This window comes from Medicago sativa, chromosome 1 (assembly GCF_051527215.1).
Source record: "Medicago sativa cultivar Bolivia chromosome 1, Bolivia_mono, whole genome shotgun sequence".
Taxonomy (NCBI): Eukaryota; Viridiplantae; Streptophyta; class Magnoliopsida; order Fabales; family Fabaceae; genus Medicago; species Medicago sativa.
In genome coordinates, this window is record NC_140749.1 from 11,942,096 (window position 1) to 11,963,633 (window position 21,538).

The 21,538-nt window shown below is 34.0% G+C and overlaps 2 protein-coding genes and 1 long non-coding RNA gene across 3 annotated transcripts; 2 read left to right on the forward strand and 1 right to left on the reverse strand.

The window, feature by feature from the left end:
* The first annotated feature begins 315 nt into the window (after positions 1–315).
* LOC146952704 (uncharacterized) lies at positions 316–2,522 on the forward strand. The gene is made up of 2 exons (XR_015025378.1): positions 316–1,271; positions 2,223–2,522. It is a non-coding gene; the product is annotated as an uncharacterized LOC146952704 (long non-coding RNA).
* Positions 2,523–7,641: 5,119 nt separating this feature from the next.
* Positions 7,642–10,347, forward strand: LOC146952705 (uncharacterized). Its single transcript, XM_085704716.1, has 2 exons — positions 7,642–7,835; positions 7,971–10,347. The coding sequence occupies exon 2, from the start codon at positions 8,403–8,405 to the stop codon at positions 9,663–9,665; it is 1,263 nt and encodes a 420-aa protein (XP_085560842.1). The 5' UTR covers positions 7,642–7,835; positions 7,971–8,402; the 3' UTR covers positions 9,666–10,347.
* Positions 10,348–12,536: 2,189 nt separating this feature from the next.
* Positions 12,537–17,308, reverse strand: LOC146952706 (uncharacterized). The gene is made up of 6 exons (XM_085704707.1): positions 17,102–17,308; positions 14,056–15,058; positions 13,912–13,962; positions 13,729–13,827; positions 13,278–13,442; positions 12,537–13,129 (listed from the first exon to the last, which is right to left on the reverse strand). The coding sequence occupies exons 2-6, from the start codon at positions 15,034–15,036 to the stop codon at positions 12,980–12,982; spliced, it is 1,446 nt and encodes a 481-aa protein (XP_085560833.1). The 5' UTR covers positions 15,037–15,058; positions 17,102–17,308; the 3' UTR covers positions 12,537–12,979.
* Between the last annotated feature and the right edge of the window lie 4,230 nt (positions 17,309–21,538).

Sequence of the window (21,538 nt, forward strand, 5' to 3'; positions counted from 1 at the left end):
GTTATGTGATGGTGAATTGTTGTTGATTACATACATATCAAATGTTGGTGATGTTGAGGTGATTTGTATGTGTGAACATATGCATTGTAGTCGAGTCATATGTTCATGCATTCATGACTAATGGTGGTGGATTTTATATCCAATTGAGGTGATTACGATGTTTTTGTTGCATCGAAGGTGACGACCTTGAGGTGATATGGTACCGCATGCATCTAGATGAGTCTAGAGCTATTGCATACATTGTTGGTGAATTGAATTACATTTGAATTGCACTTGATGTTTGAACTTGTTAATTGTTAATTGACATGGTGATAACATGCAAAACACAATATTTAAATAGTTTAATTTTTATTTATTTTAGGGTCGTTTCTTGTGTTTTGCATGTCTTCTGGCTAGTATTTTGTTATGTTTCAGGTAAGGAGGGTGTCAAAAGTAAAAGAATCAAGAAGGAGGTGAAAAGAGCAACTTGAGCTAGTAATGACATCATGCTGATGTCGCACCCAATTGAGAATGGTCGCGTTCAGCAACAAAAGCTTCCTAAAAAATTGAGATTTTATCTCAATCCATTCCCACATCTTTTGGCACAAGTATGAGGAATCCAGTTGCAGATTGAATGATATAAAAGAGGCTCAGCTGATGAGAAGAAGGCGGTCACGTTTTTTTAGCTATAGTTTTACCATTCACTTCTAGTTTTCAGTATTTAGAAACCTTTTGTCTATCGTACAATTTCATGTTTTCAGAAACCTTAGCTGCCGTAACTAGTTTCAGAACCCTTCTTCCATTTTGAATTCATGTTAGCCACCACATAGCTGCTACTTTGTTTCGATTCACTTATTGATGCCTTTTTCTATTTTAATTCCAATATTCAATTCCAATTCGTATTATTCTCTTTTTATTGCAGCTACTATATATTATATAATTCCATAACCAAATTATATATTTCCATTACCGTTGTTGCCATTCCCTTTATTTACAAGTTACTGTTACGAAATCAATTTCTTGATTGCTGCACTACTTTGATTGTTAATTACTATTGTTACTTTTAATTGCCGTGTTCCTCATATATACATATATATAAATTGCTGCGTGGCTTTACTGTTCTCAATATCAAATTGCTTTGAATTGTTTCTGGCAGCAGCTGCTTCTTTTTGCTTCTTGTTTTCGTTATCATGTCAATATTTACTTAAGTTTTGCAGTACGGTTCCTTACATAGCAGTTTGCATCGAAAAGGATGGGATTTATACTCAATTAAAGTGGCCAGATTTTAACAGGTATTATTCATTCCCTTTCAGCATGAATCAATTAACATTTTGTATGCTTAATATCATTATGCGTGAGTAGTTTCATTTGAGTCCAAAACGAGGTTCCGTCGTACCGATGGAACTCATGTAAATTACGCGCGTCTTTTAGTGTAACGAGAATTTAAACAATTGTTTTGAAAAATTCTGTTTTGAAATTGTTAAAAGTCTACTACGAAAGTAGAGACACAGAGATATCGTTTACGCATCGAAAGAGCGAAAACGATATCCGACATAGAAAAATATCAAGTTTTTAATCGAAAAGGTTAAAGCGAAAGCATTTCTTTTCCTTTAATTAAGAGTTTATTGAATTTAGAAAAAAGAATTTTTAGGCCTGTAATTATACGCTACGAAAGTAGGTGTTTTACGCGTCTAAAAATTCCGTCAACGTGTTGCGAAAGCAAACGTTGTCTCTTGTTCGAAAAATTCTACAAGAAGTTTTAATTCTCTCGTTACCATTTAATTGGCGCAACAATTTACTTGAGTGACGGAAGTTGACGGTAACCGTCGTTTTGGTCTCTACTTGTCCATAAATTAATTAAAACCTATTTTATTCCGTGCAAATTCCAAAATATTTTGATTTCGCCTTAGATAAACACAGTAACAACGAACTTCGATAGTTGTTAAATTGGTCTCTGTGGATACGATACTTTTTATACTAAAACCGATATTTCCGTGCACTTGCGGACCTATCACATGGTTGAAATTGTGAGATGTGTATGATACACTTGTTGATACAAACTTGGAATGATGATATTGAATGATGTGTGTGTTGTGAATACTTGTGAATACATGTATGACTTGTTATCCTTCGTTCTTGAATATATCTTCATTTCAATGTTCTTGTTAAATCTTATATGGATTATGATGATGTAATGCTAACCCTCAGTGGTTTACCACCTACCTTTCCGTATGGACGGGTAGATAGAGTGCAGGATGCTTAGACTATATGCTTGATGTTGCCGAGGAGCGGAGTTCCTCTTTTTACGTGCAAGTGTCTAGATTAGGGCTCTGATCTAGGGTAGTTCTTGCATGTTGGATTTTGTTGTCTATGTAGTTGGAATTGAGATATTATTGTATCTGAGATCGGAGGATGTATTTTTGTATCTTTATTTTGAGATTTGTGGTTGTTTATGGATTATATACGTGATCCGCTGCTATGAGATGTAACATGATAATTATGCATGTATGTTTGGTTTGATGACATAACATCTATTTCTAGAATATGTTCGTATATTCGCGCGTTTTACCGCTTAATAGAAGTAGGGTGTTACAGGACCTAGTATAAACAAAGTATCGATTGATCTCGGGCGAGTGTCTGGGGTCTCCCGATGGTGTCTCTACCACTACCTAGCACCCCACACACAAAACAGAAGCTTCCTAACTTCTCGTACTTGAAATTCACCACACACCATTCTCCCCCATTTGTCTTGATTTTATTCCCTATCTTACAATGATTGTCTGATATCAAACCTCACCTTCAACCTCATATACTCACACCAAAAGCTATAATTGTTATTGCCATCATACTACAAAAACTCTCCAATATAGTTCCCTAACCCCATTCTGACTTTCTCCTTCATCATACTAGTTGGCAAATTGTAAACCCTAACCTAGAGATTCATGTAATTCAACTGTATATCCTTCAATGATACCTCTATTCGCAGCTTTTCCAAAATCAATGAGTGATTGTCATATGTTCATGGACTGTCCTTCAGTACCTCCTACATATCCAGTTTGTGAAAGAATTGGAACAGGAATAGCCCTGGTTGCGCTTGCTTCACCGCCATCCCCTTCACCAGTCGCCACACCTCATACATCCGTATTTTCATCTCCTTAAGCCGAATAGGAAAGTTGACAAGAAAACGTCCGACCAAACATAAGTAAGGATTATGTTCATAACTCCCTTCCTCCTCAATGTCGAAACTCAGTCCCTCGTCATCATTAAGTGATAAGTCTTTTAAATTCACCTTTGTCATTGTACCCACACTAGAAAGAATAACATCACCACAAACTCTTACAAGAAGAGAAACACAAAAGCTCTCATAATGATGGAGAGAATACCTTCAGCAATCGGAAGCCCTAGCCGAGCGATTTAGAAACCCGGGATTGAATCGCAGTCGCAATCGTATGTGAATCGCAATCGCAGGAAGAAAAGTGAACCACAACCTGCAATATGTAAGCTTGTTTCTTACTGCAATCGCATAACTGACAGAGACAGAAACATGCTCATCCTAAATAATTTTCTTTAGAAAATTCTAACTAATTACACTTGGAATCGACACTTGTTGAAGAACGTATCACAATCGCGTTAATCAACAAAAGTATCGCATTCACATTATTATTGGCAGGCTTAAGGTTTTATCAACCGTTTATCGTAGTAACATATTAATCTTAAAAACTACAGCATTATGGAGGACTATTAAAATTTTATAGGGACTAAACTTGAAAACTCGTGATTTTTCAGGAACTAAAAAAACATATTTAAACCTTTTTTTTAATAACATTTATCATGAAAAATAGGAACTTGAAAAAAAAGTTGTTAGACGGGCCAACCCGCTAATCTGCCTCTTGGCGGGGTGTGGGTTTGATCCCACTGTTTTAAGTTGGCTCGCCCTCCATGTTTTTAGCGGGCTGAAAGCGGACCGATTCTAAACGGGGTGGTTGGCCCATGTTGTCGTCACTATAAAATTTTCAATCATTGGTTCTTATTTTTAAGTCAAGTTTTGTATATTTTTAATAAAATTATGCAGAAATGTGTAGAATACTGTAAAAATCACTCCATTTTTTTTTAGAATTTTTTAACAAAACATAAATTAAATATGAATTTTTAACCGCAAAAAATATAAAAATTCATATTTAATTCATGTTTTGTTAAAAAATTCTAATTTTTTTTTAGAGAATTCTTATAATATTATAAATTTTTCTACAAAATTTTATTCAAAAATATGAATTCTACATACGAGTTTACACTAAAGGAGGGACCAAAAGTGAAGATGAAAAACTTTTGAAGGACTAAAAGTTGAAGAATTTTTTTAGAGGGATTAAAACAAAAAGTTGACATATTTATAGGAATAAAAAATATATTTGACCCAAAGTAAAAAAAAAAGTGAAGATGAACACAAAACACTTCAAAAAATATTTTGAAAACATTTTAAATAAAATCTTTTAAAAGAAAGGTTTAATATTGCATGATTTTAATATAAAAGATACAAACAAAGAAACAAAAGTTTTTCAAAATTGGAATGAACTAATGTGTCTTGAGAGACATTGTGCATATTCATAATTTTCCTCCAGCCTTTCTTCCACTAAAAGCTTCATAGTTTTCTTAACAATTACTAACACTGTTGATAATGCCGGATATGGTGTGTTATTTACCACTACTAAGCTTGATTTAGTGCCCCCTATAGTCTTGAATTTGTTATGTTTTAGAGTTATTTTGGTAATTCAGTATATTATGTTGTTTTAGAAGTAAAAGTAGCAATTAGGTGTTTTTGGAAGGAATTATGTGTGGTCAGTTGATTGTTTGTAGTTGTAAATATTCAATTAGGAAAATATGGGAAATTTGCTACAAAAAATGTCGCACAAATTGTTATAGTAACTTGTGAGATAACAAACTACACGTCTTATAATGAGTTAAATGTATGACAACTTTATCCTAAGAGCGCATGTAACACTAACACATCTTTACACAAGGACACCTAAAAGGAATATTCTATTTGTCAACCTTATCCTAAGACATGGGACACCTCGCTTTTTCCGGCTATTTCTTTGTTAGTTAAAGGACAAAATATGACACAAAGAGGATTGAGAAAAGGTCTAAAAGGTACCAATTAAGGACAACTTCTTGACTACACAAGAGGAAGCTTATTTTGCTTCTACCTCCACCCCCTACCAGATACTCTCTCCCCATCCCATTTTCTTCCATTGGAGACCAATGAAGCATATATTTGGGGGAAAAAAAACACCAGCAGCTCGTGACAACTCTGCATCATTCTGAATATGTTTGTAATCTTTATTATTTTATATTTGATTTTGTTTTCTTGTTTGAACTGTAATATCGACATGTTCTTACCATACTTGTGTGTTACCATGTTTTTGTTGAAGCTCACTATGAGCTAAACACCTTTTTGATTTGGAAATAAAATGTTATTTTAAGTGTAATATTGAATCATTGCTATGTTGTTGTGAGAGTAATCTTAGCCCAAGTTGCTTCAATGTTATCCCAAGTGAGTAAGGTAATTAACTATTCACTTTATCAATTTTTAATTATATTGAAAGAGACAATAAAAGGGTAATTTGAGTGATATGAACATAGTTAATAATAGACATATTAATTATAGTTAAGTGTTTAGACATAAACATCTAGGTTCATAGTGTCAATAGATTGGTTTTAATGAAATATAATTGTAAATAATAGGAACTTAAACATAGTGTTACTTTAATGAAAACCATAATGAATGTGTTCAAATGCATCTCAAATTTTATGTGACTCGGATTTAATGTAACAATTTTGTGACAAATACAACCAAGAATTTGGCTTAAAGTGGATTTGAATTTCTAGCAAGTTGTCCTTAACTCTTTTATTTTTAATTTAAACAATATTGAAACCCCAAAATGATATTTTTTTGGCTTAAACGCACTTTTCACCCCTTAACTTTGCAAAAGTTGCAATTTTGGCCCCCTATTAAAAAAAATGGCAAAAGTGACCCCTATGTTTAGGGAAATATGCTCTTTTGAACCTCTAACATAAGGGAAATATGTTTTTTGACCCCTTATCTTCAAAAAAAGTTGCAATTATGGCCCCTTTTTTGGGACACGTGGGCTCTTCTCAGCAGTTTTTGGACGAAGGGGGCCAAAAATGCAATTTTTTTAATAGGGGGCCAAAATTGCAACTTTTGCAAAGTTAGGGGTGAATACAAGAGAAGAATCTTTTTTTAGGTTCATTGAATAATTAATGTATTTAGATTATAATGTAGATTAAATACATCATTTATTCAATGAACTTTAAAAAAGAATCTTCTTTTATATCAAGGCCCGGAGGGAGCATCAGGTAGTTGAATCTTATAACTAGTTTTCAATCCTCATGCGATTGCTATTTTACTTACTCGGTATTACTTATTTACGATTTTGTATACTTGCATACTATTTTACACATCATATGTCTTGTTTAGGAATTGAGTGCTTAATTGTCTCTCCATAATGTTCTTTTTCATAAAGGAGTTGCCACTACAGCGAGTTACAATGGTCAAGTCTATATCTAAGGTGATACAAAGCTTATATATGAGTTTCAATCTAACAACGATGATATGAGTTTCAATCTAACAAAGATGATATGAGTTTCAAATACTATATCAATTTCAAGTGTATAAAACATCATTATTTACGTATATAATGATCTACTAACTCACAAATGAAAGGTATGCTTAACCATTGAGAATGGTTAAGTCATTAGAGAACATTGAGGAATGACAACTGAGAATGTAGTCATTAGAGATTTTTGCGGAACATGGTTAAGTCGGGAAATACTTGGGTGCCATTAATGGCACCGTGCCATTACATCCTGACCATTGATGACACCCAAACATTGTGGATGTGTGTGTGTGATGTGTGTGTGTGTGGTGGAGATCTAATGGCATGGAATAACACCAAAGTGCCACCCGGTTAAGTCATACACCTAGTTGTTGAGAACAGTATTACCCAAATACTTTACAAGAAGTGTTCGTAGATATAAGATAACATAGAGATATAACTTTAGATCATGATCGATTAACAACATAAAAAGTCACCACTCTTGACAATATATATGAATTAAACTCATGTAAATAACTTTAGATTTAATTCATGTTTAAACAAAAAAATAAGAGCACATGCATTATCAATGTTAACTAACTTTAGGGATTAAAAAAAAAATGTAAATTGTAAACTAACTTTATATAGATTTTTTTTTTGTGTGGTGGTGGCCAAGGTTTGAACCCCGGACCTTTGCATATTTTATGCATTGTCCAACCAACTGAGCTAAGCTCACGAAATAAAGTATTTGATAATTATTTTTAGTTGATAGTAGACAAATATTTTTAAAGGAATGTTTTTATTTAACCATCAACAAAAGATGAATAGAATTTTTGTCAAAAAAAAGAAGATGAATACATCGTTATAAATCTATAATATAAATTTACAATATAATTAGTTCCTATTTAAAGTAAAGCTATTTTACATCCTCAGAAATAATAATAAAATAAAAAAGACAAAGTTGGCTAATTTGTCAAACTACATGAAAAGAGAAAGAGGGAAAACTGAAATTTTTTCAATAAAAAGGAGGGGAAGACCTTTGATAAGAGTCAATAAATAATAAATAAATATATAAACAAAATAAAAAATTAAAACAAAAAAGAAAAAAGAAAGAAAGAAAGAAGAAGAAGAAGAAGAACACTGTTAGCAGAGATCGAGCTTACTCATGAAGAAGCAAAGACCAAACTGAGTTTCCAGATTTCTATCCAAATTCTTCAACTTCACTCTCTTCTTACTTCAATCAATGTATACTTCTAACTCTTCATTTTTTCTTCTTCATTTCATTGAATTTTCAAAGTTTTCTTATTTTTATTTTTCTTAAAAATTTGATTTTTTTTTAATATATGTATGTTTTTGTTTGCTTGATTTTGTTGAATTCAGTGATCTCTTCATTATTCAAAGTTTGAAGCTTTTGGGGTTTCATGAAGCAATGAGGTTTTTCAGATTGGTGCAAGTGATGTAATTAGCGCAAGCATGGTTTTTCAGGCCCTTTTGTTTGGTTTTTCAAACTTAGGGTTTTGATTTACCGTAAAGTTTGTTGAATTGGGTTTGATTTAAGTAATTTGGGCTTCTGGGTCAGTGTGATTTTTCAGTGGTTTGATCTTTAGGGTTTTGGGTTTGGGAAAATTGAGATTTGGTTTGTTGATTTGTGAATTTTGGGCAAAAGGGTAACTTACTTCATGTTCAAAATTGGTTCTTTAAATGATGTGTGAAGATAGATATAACTGTAATTTGGCTCAAATTGAGGTAACTGGTGGTGGGTGGGTTGTTTTCTGATATTGTTGGATGGTGTATGAATCTGTTTGTTGAGAAATGTTACCTCAACAGAGCTCAAGAATCAATTTGGTTGAGTTGAAAGTACAGATTGTAAAGAGGATTGGAGTGGAGAAGTCGAAGCGGTACTTTTATTACCTGAATAGGTTTTTGAGTCATAAGTTGAGTAAGAATGAGTTTGATAAGTTATGTTTTCGGGTTCTCGGGAGGGAGAATCTTCTGTTGCACAATCATTTTATAAAGTCGATTTTCAAGAATGCCTGTCAAGCCAAGACTCCGCCACTAGTCCAGCCGTCGGGTCCTTCAAAATCAGGAGCACGGGTTACTAATTTCTCTCCTAGTGTGGAAGATGGACATGAACGGAGTGTTGCTAATGGAAACTTCCAAAATCATAATGTTTCTGTTTGGTCAAATGGGGTGTTGCCGGTGTCCCCGCGTAAGTTACGGTCTGGAATACGTGATCGGAAGCTTAAAGATAGACCGAGTCCTCTTGGACCAAACGGGAAAGTTGATTCAGTTGCTCATCATTCCATGGCTTCAGAAGACAGTGGTAGTAAGGTTGACATGGAGAATGGAACTCTTACTCCGTGTGATTATCAGCGACGGACACAGCATCTACAAGCAGTTGCTGGGCTACCTAAGAATGCTATGGGGGATGCTATTCTGGGATTAGCCGAAAAACCAAGGACACATGTCAACGGGCTGACTCAAATATCCACTGTGGAAGATGGAGAGGAGGTGGAGCAACTAAACCGCCTCGGTTTTAATAGAAATCCTCTAATAGCACCACTTGGGATCCCTTACTGCTCTGCAAGTGTGGGTGGGGCCCGCAAAGCATTGCCGGTGAATAGCACGGGTGATTTTGTTAGTTGTTGTGATAGTGGTGGGTTATCTGATACAGATACGTTAAGAAGGCGCATGGAGCAGATTGCAATGGTACAGGGTCTTGAAGGTGTTTCTCCAGAATGTGCAAGTGTGTTGAATAGCGTGTTGGATGTATACTTGAAACGGTTGATCAAGTCTAGTGTTGATTTAGTGGGAACTAGATCTACAAATGAGCCGACAAAGCTCCCTATCTCAAAGCAGCAGGTTCAGGGGAAGCTCATAAATGGCATGTTGCCAAATAATCATTTACATGTGCATAATACTGGTAGGATGGCTGAACCTGAGCTTGAACACAGACCCCAGTTTTCAGTATCTTTGCATGATTTTAAAGTTGCGATGGAGCTAAATCCACAGCAACTTGGAGAAGACTGGCCGCTACAGCTGGAGAAAGTTTCTATGCAATCCTTTGAGGAATAACACATCAATAAAGATTTTTTTTTCTTCTTTTACTTAAGCAAATGTTGGGTCAGGTTCTTCTGGTTCTGATAGCTCGGCGATAGTTGTGGTGATTATTGCTGTACTTTGCACTGTTTATATTGCCATGATGAACCAGAAGACTCCCCAATGGGGATTTTTAGCCCTTCCAGGATCAAATGCTGGTTTCGAGCTTCAAAATGTTTTATCTCTGCTATGTGGAGAAGCTAAAATGGATCGGCAATATATTTGACTGCAACCAAGGGAGTTATTGATATGAAGCCCAGGATTGGTTGCACTGTTGTATGTTTAGCATTGATACTGGTTGTATTTGCCATTGCAAAAGATCTGATAACTTTTGATTGCTTTACAGCCAATTAGGAGACTTGGAAAAAGTTTTGCAGGAATGGGGTCAAGGAACTGTGACATGTATGAGATCTGAAGGGTTGCTCTGTATGTAATTTTAGAGTATGATGATTGATTGAAATTCAATATTAATAACATGTCAAGATCTAATAAAGTTCCCTTGATGATTTCAGTTTTATAGTTGAACTTTGTGGTGCCAAATTTGACCAATATCTGAATTAGATTTTTATTTTCTACTTTACTCATCATGTAGATCTGTAAGTTACATGTCTCTTTCAGTTCATATCACTTTTGGTGACAATAAATTAATTTCTGATTATATGCTGTACTTTTAAATTTCAACATCAATGAATATTGCAATATCTTACTTTTTCAGATTTCATTTGGTTTATAACTTGTGGTATATGTTGTCATCGGGAAAAACTTTACTGCTTTTAAAACAAGAGTAAGATTAATGTGGAAATTTTAATATGACAACTTGGAGGGGACTTTTGATGCCTATATCCAATTTGGTTCCTACAAGTATAGTATATACTGTTTGATTCTGACATAAATCTTAAGATATGTAAATCAACAGTATTCCTGTGAATATGGTGAACTGGTAAGTTACTTATAACAGTAGCCTGATATTTTGGACTTGTTATATAGAGTCATCATACAAAGAAAAGATCAAGCAATCATCGATCAATCACGAGGCTCTTTCAGACAATAGTTTCATGTCTGTTTTGATTTTTTAACCTTGATTTTACCATTTGTCTTGGTTTTTTACTGTGGTTACAACATACAACAAAGCCAGTCTGCAATTTACAGAGATATATGGAGATATTCTTAAAGTGTATGTTTCCAGATTGATGGATATACAAAAGCTCAACATGTTAGAGCTGCAGCATATAAAAGGGATGAAAGTTAAGATGGTGAATTGTTACAACTATTGAAATGGAATTAAAATTGAAGTTTTGAAGGTTCTTTAAGTAAGGAATAGAAGTTTTGAAGGAGTACTCATGGTGGAAGCTGGTTATATGAGTTTTTTATTCTTTAATTGAAGTGTGTGATATATTTGGTACTTGAAAATAAGAAAAATACTTTTTGATAATTTTTTTTTCTTTCTCTTCTCATTCTGATTGGTCACAAATATCTGACGTAAGCTTGATAGATTAGATTCCACGTTGACATAGTCTGTTTGTTGGGAAACAGGTTTTGTTAGTTAGTTGCAGAATTGGTTGCACATCTTCCCAAAGCTTGATTCATGTGCCTGCCTACAAATGTGCTTTTCTTGTCTTGTGTTTAAAAGATGTATCAATTGTTCTCTTAGAATATATGCACCACTCAGAGGACATATTACTTTCTCAAAAGTCAAAATGTGTCTTTTATGACCTTGAAATAGCCATTTAGTCCTCATCACCAACAACCACTCAATTCTACAATTATTTTTCCAACTCAAGCTCACAACCCTTTTTTTTTTTTTTTAATTGAGTTTAACTCATTTACAAAATCGGTTTGTTAGCTAAAAGGTGTCACATGTGTTAATTATTTTCACGTCTTATTTCTTTTCAACGTAGAACTTGGATTTTTTTTTTTTCTTTCTGATCCACTCTTTCACATCTAGTGTTATTGAGCTTGGTGCATGGATAATATGGTGAATAACTCAATAAATAGACTTTGATACCATTTTGGGTATTTATATTGGACCTAACTCATCTAGTCATCTTTACTACAATCGTGCATTTCAAAACCATAACTTTCTTACATTATGGATAAATCATTCTATAACCAAGCTAGAAAGGGTACACGCTGACAGCAAGCCATGAAAGGTGGGATATGGAACTTATTTGTTTATGTTCCACCAATTGTTGTCCCCATTGGAAGCAAATAGGATTGTACAATGATACAAAGTGGGGCTTGTTGCAAAGTGGGGGGTTTGAATCTCTTTGGAACATTTACAATGCCTTAGACTTCACACCATCTAATTTTGAACACATTTCACATAAAAAATTGGAAGTGGCTCATTATAGTCATGGCAGTTCACTTTGTCAAAACAGTACTATCTTGACATTGCTCCCTTGTACTTGTGTAACTACTACACGTGCTCACATTAGTCCTTCACTTTACACATTGTCAAATTAATCCCAGAAAATGAGATTCGCTATCAAATTAATTTCTAAAACATTCAAGAACATCTATAATTTCAATTAGTGCAGGATTATTGTGATTAATACTGCATTTTAAAAGACTAATTTGATTTGTTACTCATCCAAATCAAAGTGTTTGGAATCAAGTACACACCCCTTTGGGACACTTGCTGCTGAACCAGGAGTGAAACACCTTCAACTTACTCAATGCATCTTTTGCTGGTACTTATAAAACCAACTTTTTTAATAATGAAAAACTTAAAAGTTTATCCTAATCGATCGATTTGTTAATCATTTTCAGTAAAAATAATAAGACTATTTCATCCGCAAGAAAATAATCAAATCCTAACTCCAAAAAAAAAAAAAAAATCTACAGTCATAGAAAAATAAAGTCATGCAAATCACTTGATTTTTTTGTTTTTCAGTAAAACAAAAAAGAAAAGAGCTGAGACTACTTCCATCCACAAACAATGAATCCCTAATCAAAAAGTGGAAAGAGATTCTCTACTGTCACAAAAAAACACGGTTATTGATCGAATCCATTAGACGGCTCACATTTTGAGTTCCTGTTTTGAATTTGATTTGAAAGGTAGAATGTGAGCCGTCTAATATTCATCCAACAATTCCAATTTGGTGACTGTAGAGAATCTAGATCCCACCGAAGTCCGTCAAACCACGGTTTAGCTCATTGTTAGATGGGATGAAGTCATTTGTTATGTACATAGGACCAATTAGAAGAGACGATAAGCAACTGTATTTTGTGCAGAGGGAAAAAAAAAAGGCAAAGAAAGAATTTTGTACAGAAGGAAAAGAACAATGCAATCAAGGAGATGAAGATGAATTGGACAGTGCTGCTGACTCTTTACAAAAAGGGCACCAGTTCTTCAGCCTCAACCAGTCCTCTATACAAATCACATGAAATTTATGCGCGCATTGCAGTCTTCCAACTTCATCTCCAGCAACATACTCTTCCTGCAAATTATGTAAATTTATCTAAATCAAATCTTGTAACAAAATAATTAAATTTTGTCAAATTCAACATGCTGGATCTTAGTAACACATAGCTAATCATCAGCTATATAATATAACATTAAAGCTTCGTTAAATGTTATAACTATACCTGGCAAATGCAGCATTTGGTATCATCCTTATCCTCATTAACACAGTCAGCTGCATCATCTGAAGGCGCAGACTGATAGATACTTCTTTTAAGACTATCTGAAAGTGCTTCCTCTGTTAGAGCTGTGCTCACAGTACCCATCCTCTCTTCGAGAGCTAAGAGTTCCTGCAATTAATAAGTATAATATAAATATTCTGAGATGGAAATAGATAAACATAAAATTTAAAGGAAAATCCAAAGATTTTTAATTCAAAGCATGACATATCATCAAGGATAGTAATCCCTTTCAAGTCAACTCTCTCAACAGTTACTTCTCCTCTCTCATTTACCATTCTACCAATAAACAGCAACTGGGCCCAAGTCATATACCCAATATTGCTTTTAAAAACATGCATGCTTACTAACATTTTTATCCAAACCACTGATTCTGAAACTTACAACATTAACATACCTCATATGACATGTTGTCAATATCCAACCGCATGTCTCTATGATGATCATATATGTTAAGTTCACTAAGATTCAAGTTGGTCTCTAGTAAATGAATTTGCTGCAAAGATTAAAATGGAAGAATTAAATAACTAGCAAAGTAAGTCAAGTTAACTTTTTTTTCTTTTTTTTAATCTACAATTACCTCTTGGGTTAACTCTTCACCTTGTTCAAGTCTCTCAAGTGCCAATAATACCTACATACAATTATAAATAGTACTTAACATTTTAAGCTCATTAAAAATCAAAATAATAAATATGCACTTGCATGTTTTTACATCAAAAGTTACCTCTGACATATCATCCACATTGCAGCGCCGAGAGCCATCCTGTATTATTAGAGAATGTGGGATGTCATATTCTTCAGGAGAATTAGGCATCATATCATATAACTCCTCAGTGACAGGAGAATTAAGATCAATAGAACGAGACGAAATAGGGGATATGACAGGGGACTTATTGGTCACCCTGGGGTTTTCGTTTCCTTGGCGAGAAAATCTCCCCCTGGCATAACCACTAACTGATCTTACAGTTCCAACTGATGCTCTGCTATTGTCCCTATGAGGAGGAATATTTCTAGATCCTCTTGTATCAGATATAGATATGCCCTTTCTGGAGCCAAAATTCAATCCTTCTGATGAAGGCGCAGTCATCTTCTTCCCTTTACCAGTGGAGCTACTTCCCCCTTCAGAGATTCTCTTTTTTATCACAGTAGTCTTCCTTGTATTAACCGTAGAATCTGATGATGAGCAAGAAGGGATGAGATCAGATACAGTGTTGCATCTGAGGTTCTTCAATCCATACTTGCTAGAAGCAGTTTGTGTCACTGGACCAATGCTTTCGTTTTCTCGTTGACGCAATACAGGTCTTTGATTAAAATTCCTTTGAGGTCTTAAATTTGATACTCCACTAGATTTTCCTACTTCCATCAAATTCGCTTTAGTAGACTCTGTCCCTTCCTTTTCAGCTTGAATCCCACTTGAATTTAATGTTCTCCGAGGCTTTGTAAGTGGTTTTGCTGGGTTAGTAGCTGTTCTACGGGAACTACCAATTACCTCCTTGCCACTTGAAGTTGACGATCCTGATGGCCTTAACGATTTACCTTTTTCAACATATCTGACTTGAGCAACCTTAGAAGGGTTGGCTGTACTACTGCAACCCGCTCGTCTGCGAGTTTGATCGTTTCGATCTCTGGTATTTGCAGTATCTCTGGTATTGGAAGTATCTCTGGAATTACCATTAATGCCTCTTTTGCTAGAACGTTCATCCATTAATTGTTTATTACCTCCAAATCTGCATTACATCAAGCATAAACAATTACAAAATCGAACTTAAAGGGGGACAAGTAAAGAAATTTGGCAAAATAAAAAAATTACAAAAGAGGACCCATGAAAAAGAATAGCCAAATAGTAGTTTGAAAAAGAAAAAATAAAACAATTGAACATAAGGCATTAAAATAGTGTCAATAACTATAACAGAAATTATAACATGCTCATTCGACGGGCTTGCGGTAGTTTCCTTGCTTGTTAATTGTAATGAACTATGTAATACAAGAAATAACAACCCATCTCAAATAGCATTTAGAGATAATTTCACTACAAAATCAAGCGAAGTACAATAGTGTTGTAACAATTTATAACTTCGAAGTTACTTCACAAATTATTTCCGCTTTCATCCAAGAGGGCTTCTTATGAAGTAGGGAATTTGAGATATACCAAATCACTTTTATTTAAAAAATTATATGACACCAAGGTTAGAAAACAGAAAACTTGGAAAAACACGTTTAGTTTAATAATCCATGTGATAAAATAAATTATAAACTCAAATCATCAAAATGTTAAGAAGATCAGCAAACCGAGAAGCATTGACTAAACAGTCAAAAGGTTGACACTGAATTGACTTTCTGCATTTTCCTAACAACCTGACAGAAATCATGCAACCAGTTTCCAAAGTTTAAAGCACAAATTTATGAAGATACGCCTAGTTCGGAAGCTAGAACAATCCAATGAAATCCTTGTAGCAACAGCCATGATCGTGCTTACATATTTATACTGCAATTCTCAACTCGAAGGGAAGACTACCAGAATTTTATTTCATATGAATATGATAGTAAAAAAGAGGTTAATGGAGTCTGGCAATATCTGCATTATGCATAACATATATAGTTCTTAAGCAGAGACCTCCTTGTTTAACTCCTCTGAACCAACACAGTCATATTCAATTACAATAAGTACAATGCTGCCGGATTACATTAAATCTAACAATAGCCATATTTACACATCATAATATCCTTATAAGCTAATAAAGCTTATTTAAGTACATATTCAATAAGAAAATATCATATACTTTCTAAAATCAAAGAGGGAATGAAAGTAAACAGTGTCTAAACTAAAATCAACTTATGGATATATCATGGTGTTTGGACTTTGGATTGGCCTATTTGAGCATATCTACGGACATAAGTTTTATGAGATTGTTTGGGAGAACTTATGAAAATAGTATGGCATTGTTCATACGACGATTTTAGCTTACTTTCATAAGTTCTCCAAGATAGCTTATGAAAACAACTTATAGCTTATACAAAAACAATTCAACTCTATTTTATCTTTTACTATAGAAATAGCTTATACATATGTGCTTATGCTATAAGCCACAGATAAGATATTTATCCAAACAGGGCCCGTATCATAACAAACACGTGTACAACTGTCGTAAGATAAGACCTAATAAACCCTTCCAAAATCCAAACGCCCCATTAACCGGATTGCTAGTACTAGTAACGGACCAATATACGCGATCACATTAATAATATTCAGCTGGAACAATTCAAAACAAGAAAACGGGAAAGTATAAAAAACTAATGCATGCCATGATAAGATGATAGCGATGATGATGATGAGCATGAACAGCAACACAAAAACACAACATGATGATGCAAACAACAAAAAGCAACACATATATATCATCATAGAAACCCAATGATCACATCAGAAAACAACTCAAAACTGAAATAACAGTACCAACAACAATAACAAACAAACAAACAAAAAGGAGGCATTTTTTATTCCCAAGGGTTAAAAACAACATGATCATAAAATAAAAACGAAACCTTTAGCATAAAAATCGATAGCTGGAAACAAATAAAAACAAAACTTCAATAAAGTTTTTTCAATAATCGATGTGTTCGATATGAGAGTATGATCAATATGCATGGATTGATCATCGGAATAGTACGTACATATATAATCAGAATCGATTGTAACGCGATTGATTAAAGGATTGTAGAAAGAGGTAATAAAAAAAAGTGGATAGCTTGATGAAAAGGAAGAAACTCACCTTGTGGTGGTGGTGGTGGTGATGGTGGTGGTTAGTTATTGTTCTCCGCCGTAAACAGAGGAGAGATTGTTGGTGAAGTGTGAAAGAAGAAGAGAGTGAATTGAGAAAAAGAGAATGAATTTATAGAGAATGAAAGGAGAAGAATGAAAGTGTAAAATAAAAACGTGGATTGATTGAAACAAAGCTGAGGGCCCAAATCACATTCGTAACCCATTGTAACAACACATCTTTTTCTTTTCTTTTCTTTTCATAAATTATTATTCTACATATATCTTTTTCTTATATTAAATTACATTTTCGTTATAGCCGTATGAACATTTGATATGTTGTTGAGACTAGGATGTCAAAGTATATATGTAAACGACAATCCTCGTGCGTATATTGCTTTAATTGGGAATATGCGAGCATAGAATTTTTCCCGCGAAAATGAGGATGAGTGAGAGATTCCCACGGAGGTAGTGCGAAATTAGGTAATAAATTCTCTTATGTGAAACTATTCACATGAGAGAGTATAGTGTCTATACCCGCTTTTCGTTATTTCTTTATAATAATTAAAATTATAATTGGTAAAAAAAGATGAGTGGATGAGATTCCCCTTGATGAAAATGTCATTGGAGAGAATCTCCTCCCGCAAAATTGCTTTGTGGGACCAATAATTCACAAAAATATATTTTATTTTTTATATATATAAGTATTTTATATGATATATCTATTTCTCTTTTCACATAATGTGTACAATTTTTTTTTTTTTTGACAAAATGTACAAATTTCTTTTGTAGGTGATGTTTACAACAATGTCTTAATATTATATTTGTTTTATCGTTAAATTATAATCATTTTTACCAACTATTTGACTAAAATAATAGAAATTTAGTGTTTTTTTTAATGGTGATGGGGGCTTCGCAGGGACTATGGGGATTCCCGGGGATGGGAAAGCTCCATGTGGCAGGAATGGGGACGAGGACGGGGATGGGAGGACAATTTGAGTGACAGGGTGGGGAGCGAAGAAGTATTTTTCGTCCTTGCCTTGTCTGCCCCATTGACATCCCTAGTTAGATCGTAGATTCAACTCACAATTTCTCGCTTCTCCACACTTCATGTATTTTTTTATTGGGTCCACAATTAGTGGATGATGAAATTGGTCTCCCGAATTAGTCGATTATTGAACCAGAAAGCGAGTTAAAAAAACAGTGTAATATTTTCACTAGAGTATTTGACCAGGAAATTTTATATATGTTTTCTTTACGAGATTTTTTTTACCACGATAATAAATTATATTTCAATAGTAAATTACTCTATTCATTTTCAATTAAACTTAATTGTGATTATGGTCACATATTTTTATCTGCTCACATAAATATAGGTGTTAGGAAGTAGAAAAAGACGTTATGATGCCCAATAAATATAAGTGCTAGCAATAGCGAGTAAAGAGTGAAGTGATCATACTTGGTGGCGAAACCCATAGTTATATTTTTTTGAAGAGGGAAACCCATAGTTATATTGATGCAATATGATGATACATTTCATTTTGTTGATGTCCTTGCTCTTACGATTTGGTTCAATATGTTACAGTTTCAGGCTTGCCTGTTTAGAGCAATCAATTCTGAGATAGGCGAGGGCGCCTATCCGATTTGAATGAGCTTCTTGTTCGCGGGAACAACTCATTAACTGTGTGATAGTTTGTTGGTGCCTATGTTGGTGAAGCACTTTTGTGTTTGGCTTATACATATGTTAGAACGAGTTGGTTTCTGAGATGATGCATAAGGTATTGCCTTGTGTTTATGTCGAGTGCGAGGCGTGATATCTCGGGAGATGGTGCAGGAGACATGATCCTATGTTGCATTATGCTATAAGCCGAGATGGACACCTCATATGGACTTGGGTCTATTCACAACACAAAAGATAATAAGGTATTGTTATCCCTTATTTCTTTGGATTAGTTCAAAGAAGCAATGTTTTCAATGAAGGCAAATAAATGTTCAGGCCCGAATGGTTTCAAGCTTGGATTTTACCAATATTTTTTGACAATTCGCGGACATGTGTTGTTCATAGCTAGAAAATGACAATTTTCCTTCTAAAACGTAGTATTTTTACAATTGTGAAATCTCGAGTTCAAACTTAAATGAAGGTGTTCAATTCATAGATATCAATATTATGAGTTGAACGATGTTATTACAGACTTAATAAATCTCTTAAAAAACTGAAAAACAAAAATGTAAATATATCGATGAATATATTTTTATTTATCATATATTTAACTTTTACTATTTGAAAAAAAAAAAAAAAGATAAACAGAAACGTTGGTGGTGCCGTCTTTAGTCCTAGGCCTAGCCCACGTATGGAATATTAGAATCCTGCTCTTTACCCAAACGGAGTTGCTCATTCCTAAAATAAATGACGGATATACCCCTACGCAAGTTAACTCACGTAGTGTGCCGAGACCTGTCTACCAGGATATTCTTGTTGACCAGGACTGGGTCAGACATCCTCCCGATCCATTGCAGGTCATTACCAGCATGCGAGGCAGAGTGGAGCATGCGATGCAGATTCCGGAGGTGGTTTCAAATCCACTCTTCTTCGGCATTTTGGAGGGCCTCCGTACCGATTATAGCGTGTTTGAGCAGCAGCCGGTTCCGGGAGGAGGTCTAGGAGTCCACAGGAGGAGCAGTAGTGTAGTGTCTTATTTTAGGACTTGTTTTTTATGACTTTTTTTGCTATTTGTAGTATTTTTCTTCGACATTTTGGTTGTATGATATTTACATTTGCTCGGTTGCGCCTCTTTATGACATTTGACTTAATGTCCGTTAAATTATTATTGAATGAATGCATGTTCTCTAAATTATGAGTTCTGGTTGAATCAATGAATGATTGTACCTATATTATGATTGAATGAATGCATAAAAGATTGTTACATGGAATGAAGGAACAAGGCAGTAGCTACTACCACTGCTAGTCTGATCTGGTGCTGTTATAGCCCCAGCGTGAGTTAACTCACGCCAATCATTGTCTGTTTTGAACCAGTGTTAACGCTAGCGTGACTTAAGTCACGCAAGTCATGTTGCGTTTTGTACTAGCACATATTAAGTCACGTAAGGGTAAAAATGTCATTTACTTTGGGAATGAGCAAAACTGTTTGGGTAAAGAGCAGGATTCAGAATTTTAACGTAGTTTAATTAAAAGATAAAGTGCTTATAGCATTAATTAATCATTACTTCACACACATTGAGTCAAGTGGCCTTAATATTCTTTGCCTTTGAAAAAAAGAAGTGGCCCTTAATTCCCTGTAATTGTATCTTCTTCTATAATCTACTTTATATTGCAGCAGGATGTAGCCGTTAAATTAAGTCAGAAAATAAAGTTAAACACTATCTAAAACCTGAAAAAGTAAATTGAATTACCTCATTTTTGTCCCGGCATGCAGTGGCCTACTACTGCCATAGTCATCACAAATGAATCATAACAATATTTGTTATACTAACTTCATAATCCGAAGTCTAAAATAGTTATATATTTTTATAAGCGAAGGTTAACTCGTACTTCACATGAGTTACTTTACTTGTGTTGAATATGGCCCGTTTGTTTTGAAATTTTAGAAATTATTTTTAACTTTTTAGTTATGTTTGTGTTTTTTCAAAATACTTTATTTTTATCGAGTATCATCCCTACGTAACTAGAAAGAGTAATCTTTTAAGTTGAGTAGGACTATAATAAGTAACAAATCTATCCCTTTAAAGATTTAACACTGATGCATTCTCAAAATTGAATTCAAACTCATGATATCTGATTAAGTTGAAAAGATCTATTATGATTAAAATTCAAGTACTCTTGGGTTTCTTAATATCATTTGTTAAAAAATGATTTTATATTGAAAATGAAAACAAACATAACTTTTATATTTGAAGAAAAAAAAGCAATAATATTGTTTACGTTTTTTTCAATCACATTAATGAAAAACTATTTTAACATACATACTTCCAACTTGAATGATTTTTTATTTATGTTTTTCTTAAAAATCTATAAGCAATAATATTCAAATTATTTATATCAAAACTATATTTGGAGGAAAATTTCATCATGTTTCTCACAATCAATAATTTATCAAGTACTAGTACTATTCTCATCCTTTATGGATTTGGTAAGGTTTGCCATATGTCACCAAATAGAGTGCAATGTCTTCTAGATACTCTTGTCAACCCCACGTACTAGATGTGCTAGTCAACTAACACTGTTTTTGCGCCAAATGTATTGGTCAACTGATTGCACTTTGTCAATTACTAGTTTTAGTAAAGTAATGACTCAGCCAAATCTCTCTTGATGACTTTGTGAAGTTTCCATGATGTGGTGGCTTGGATTGTGTTATGCAGTTGTGCTCATCCATGAAGTTAGCTCAGGGTGAATCTCTATGGTTATGCATTTGAAGATAAACATTGAACTTTA

Excerpts from the sequence above, each read along its gene's own strand:
- LOC146952705 (XM_085704716.1), top strand. The coding sequence starts at position 8,403 with ATGTTACCTCAACAGAGCTCAAGAATCAATTTGGTTGAGTTGAAAGTA.
- LOC146952706 (XM_085704707.1), bottom strand. The coding sequence starts at position 15,036 with ATGGATGAACGTTCTAGCAAAAGAGGCATTAATGGTAATTCCAGAGAT. Across the intron at positions 13,828-13,911 it reads GTGAAGAGTTAACCCAAGAG|CAAATTCATTTACTAGAGAC; the intron begins GTAATTGTAGAT and ends TAATCTTTGCAG. Across the intron at positions 13,443-13,728 it reads TTGACAACATGTCATATGAG|GAACTCTTAGCTCTCGAAGA; the intron begins GTATGTTAATGT and ends TATTAATTGCAG.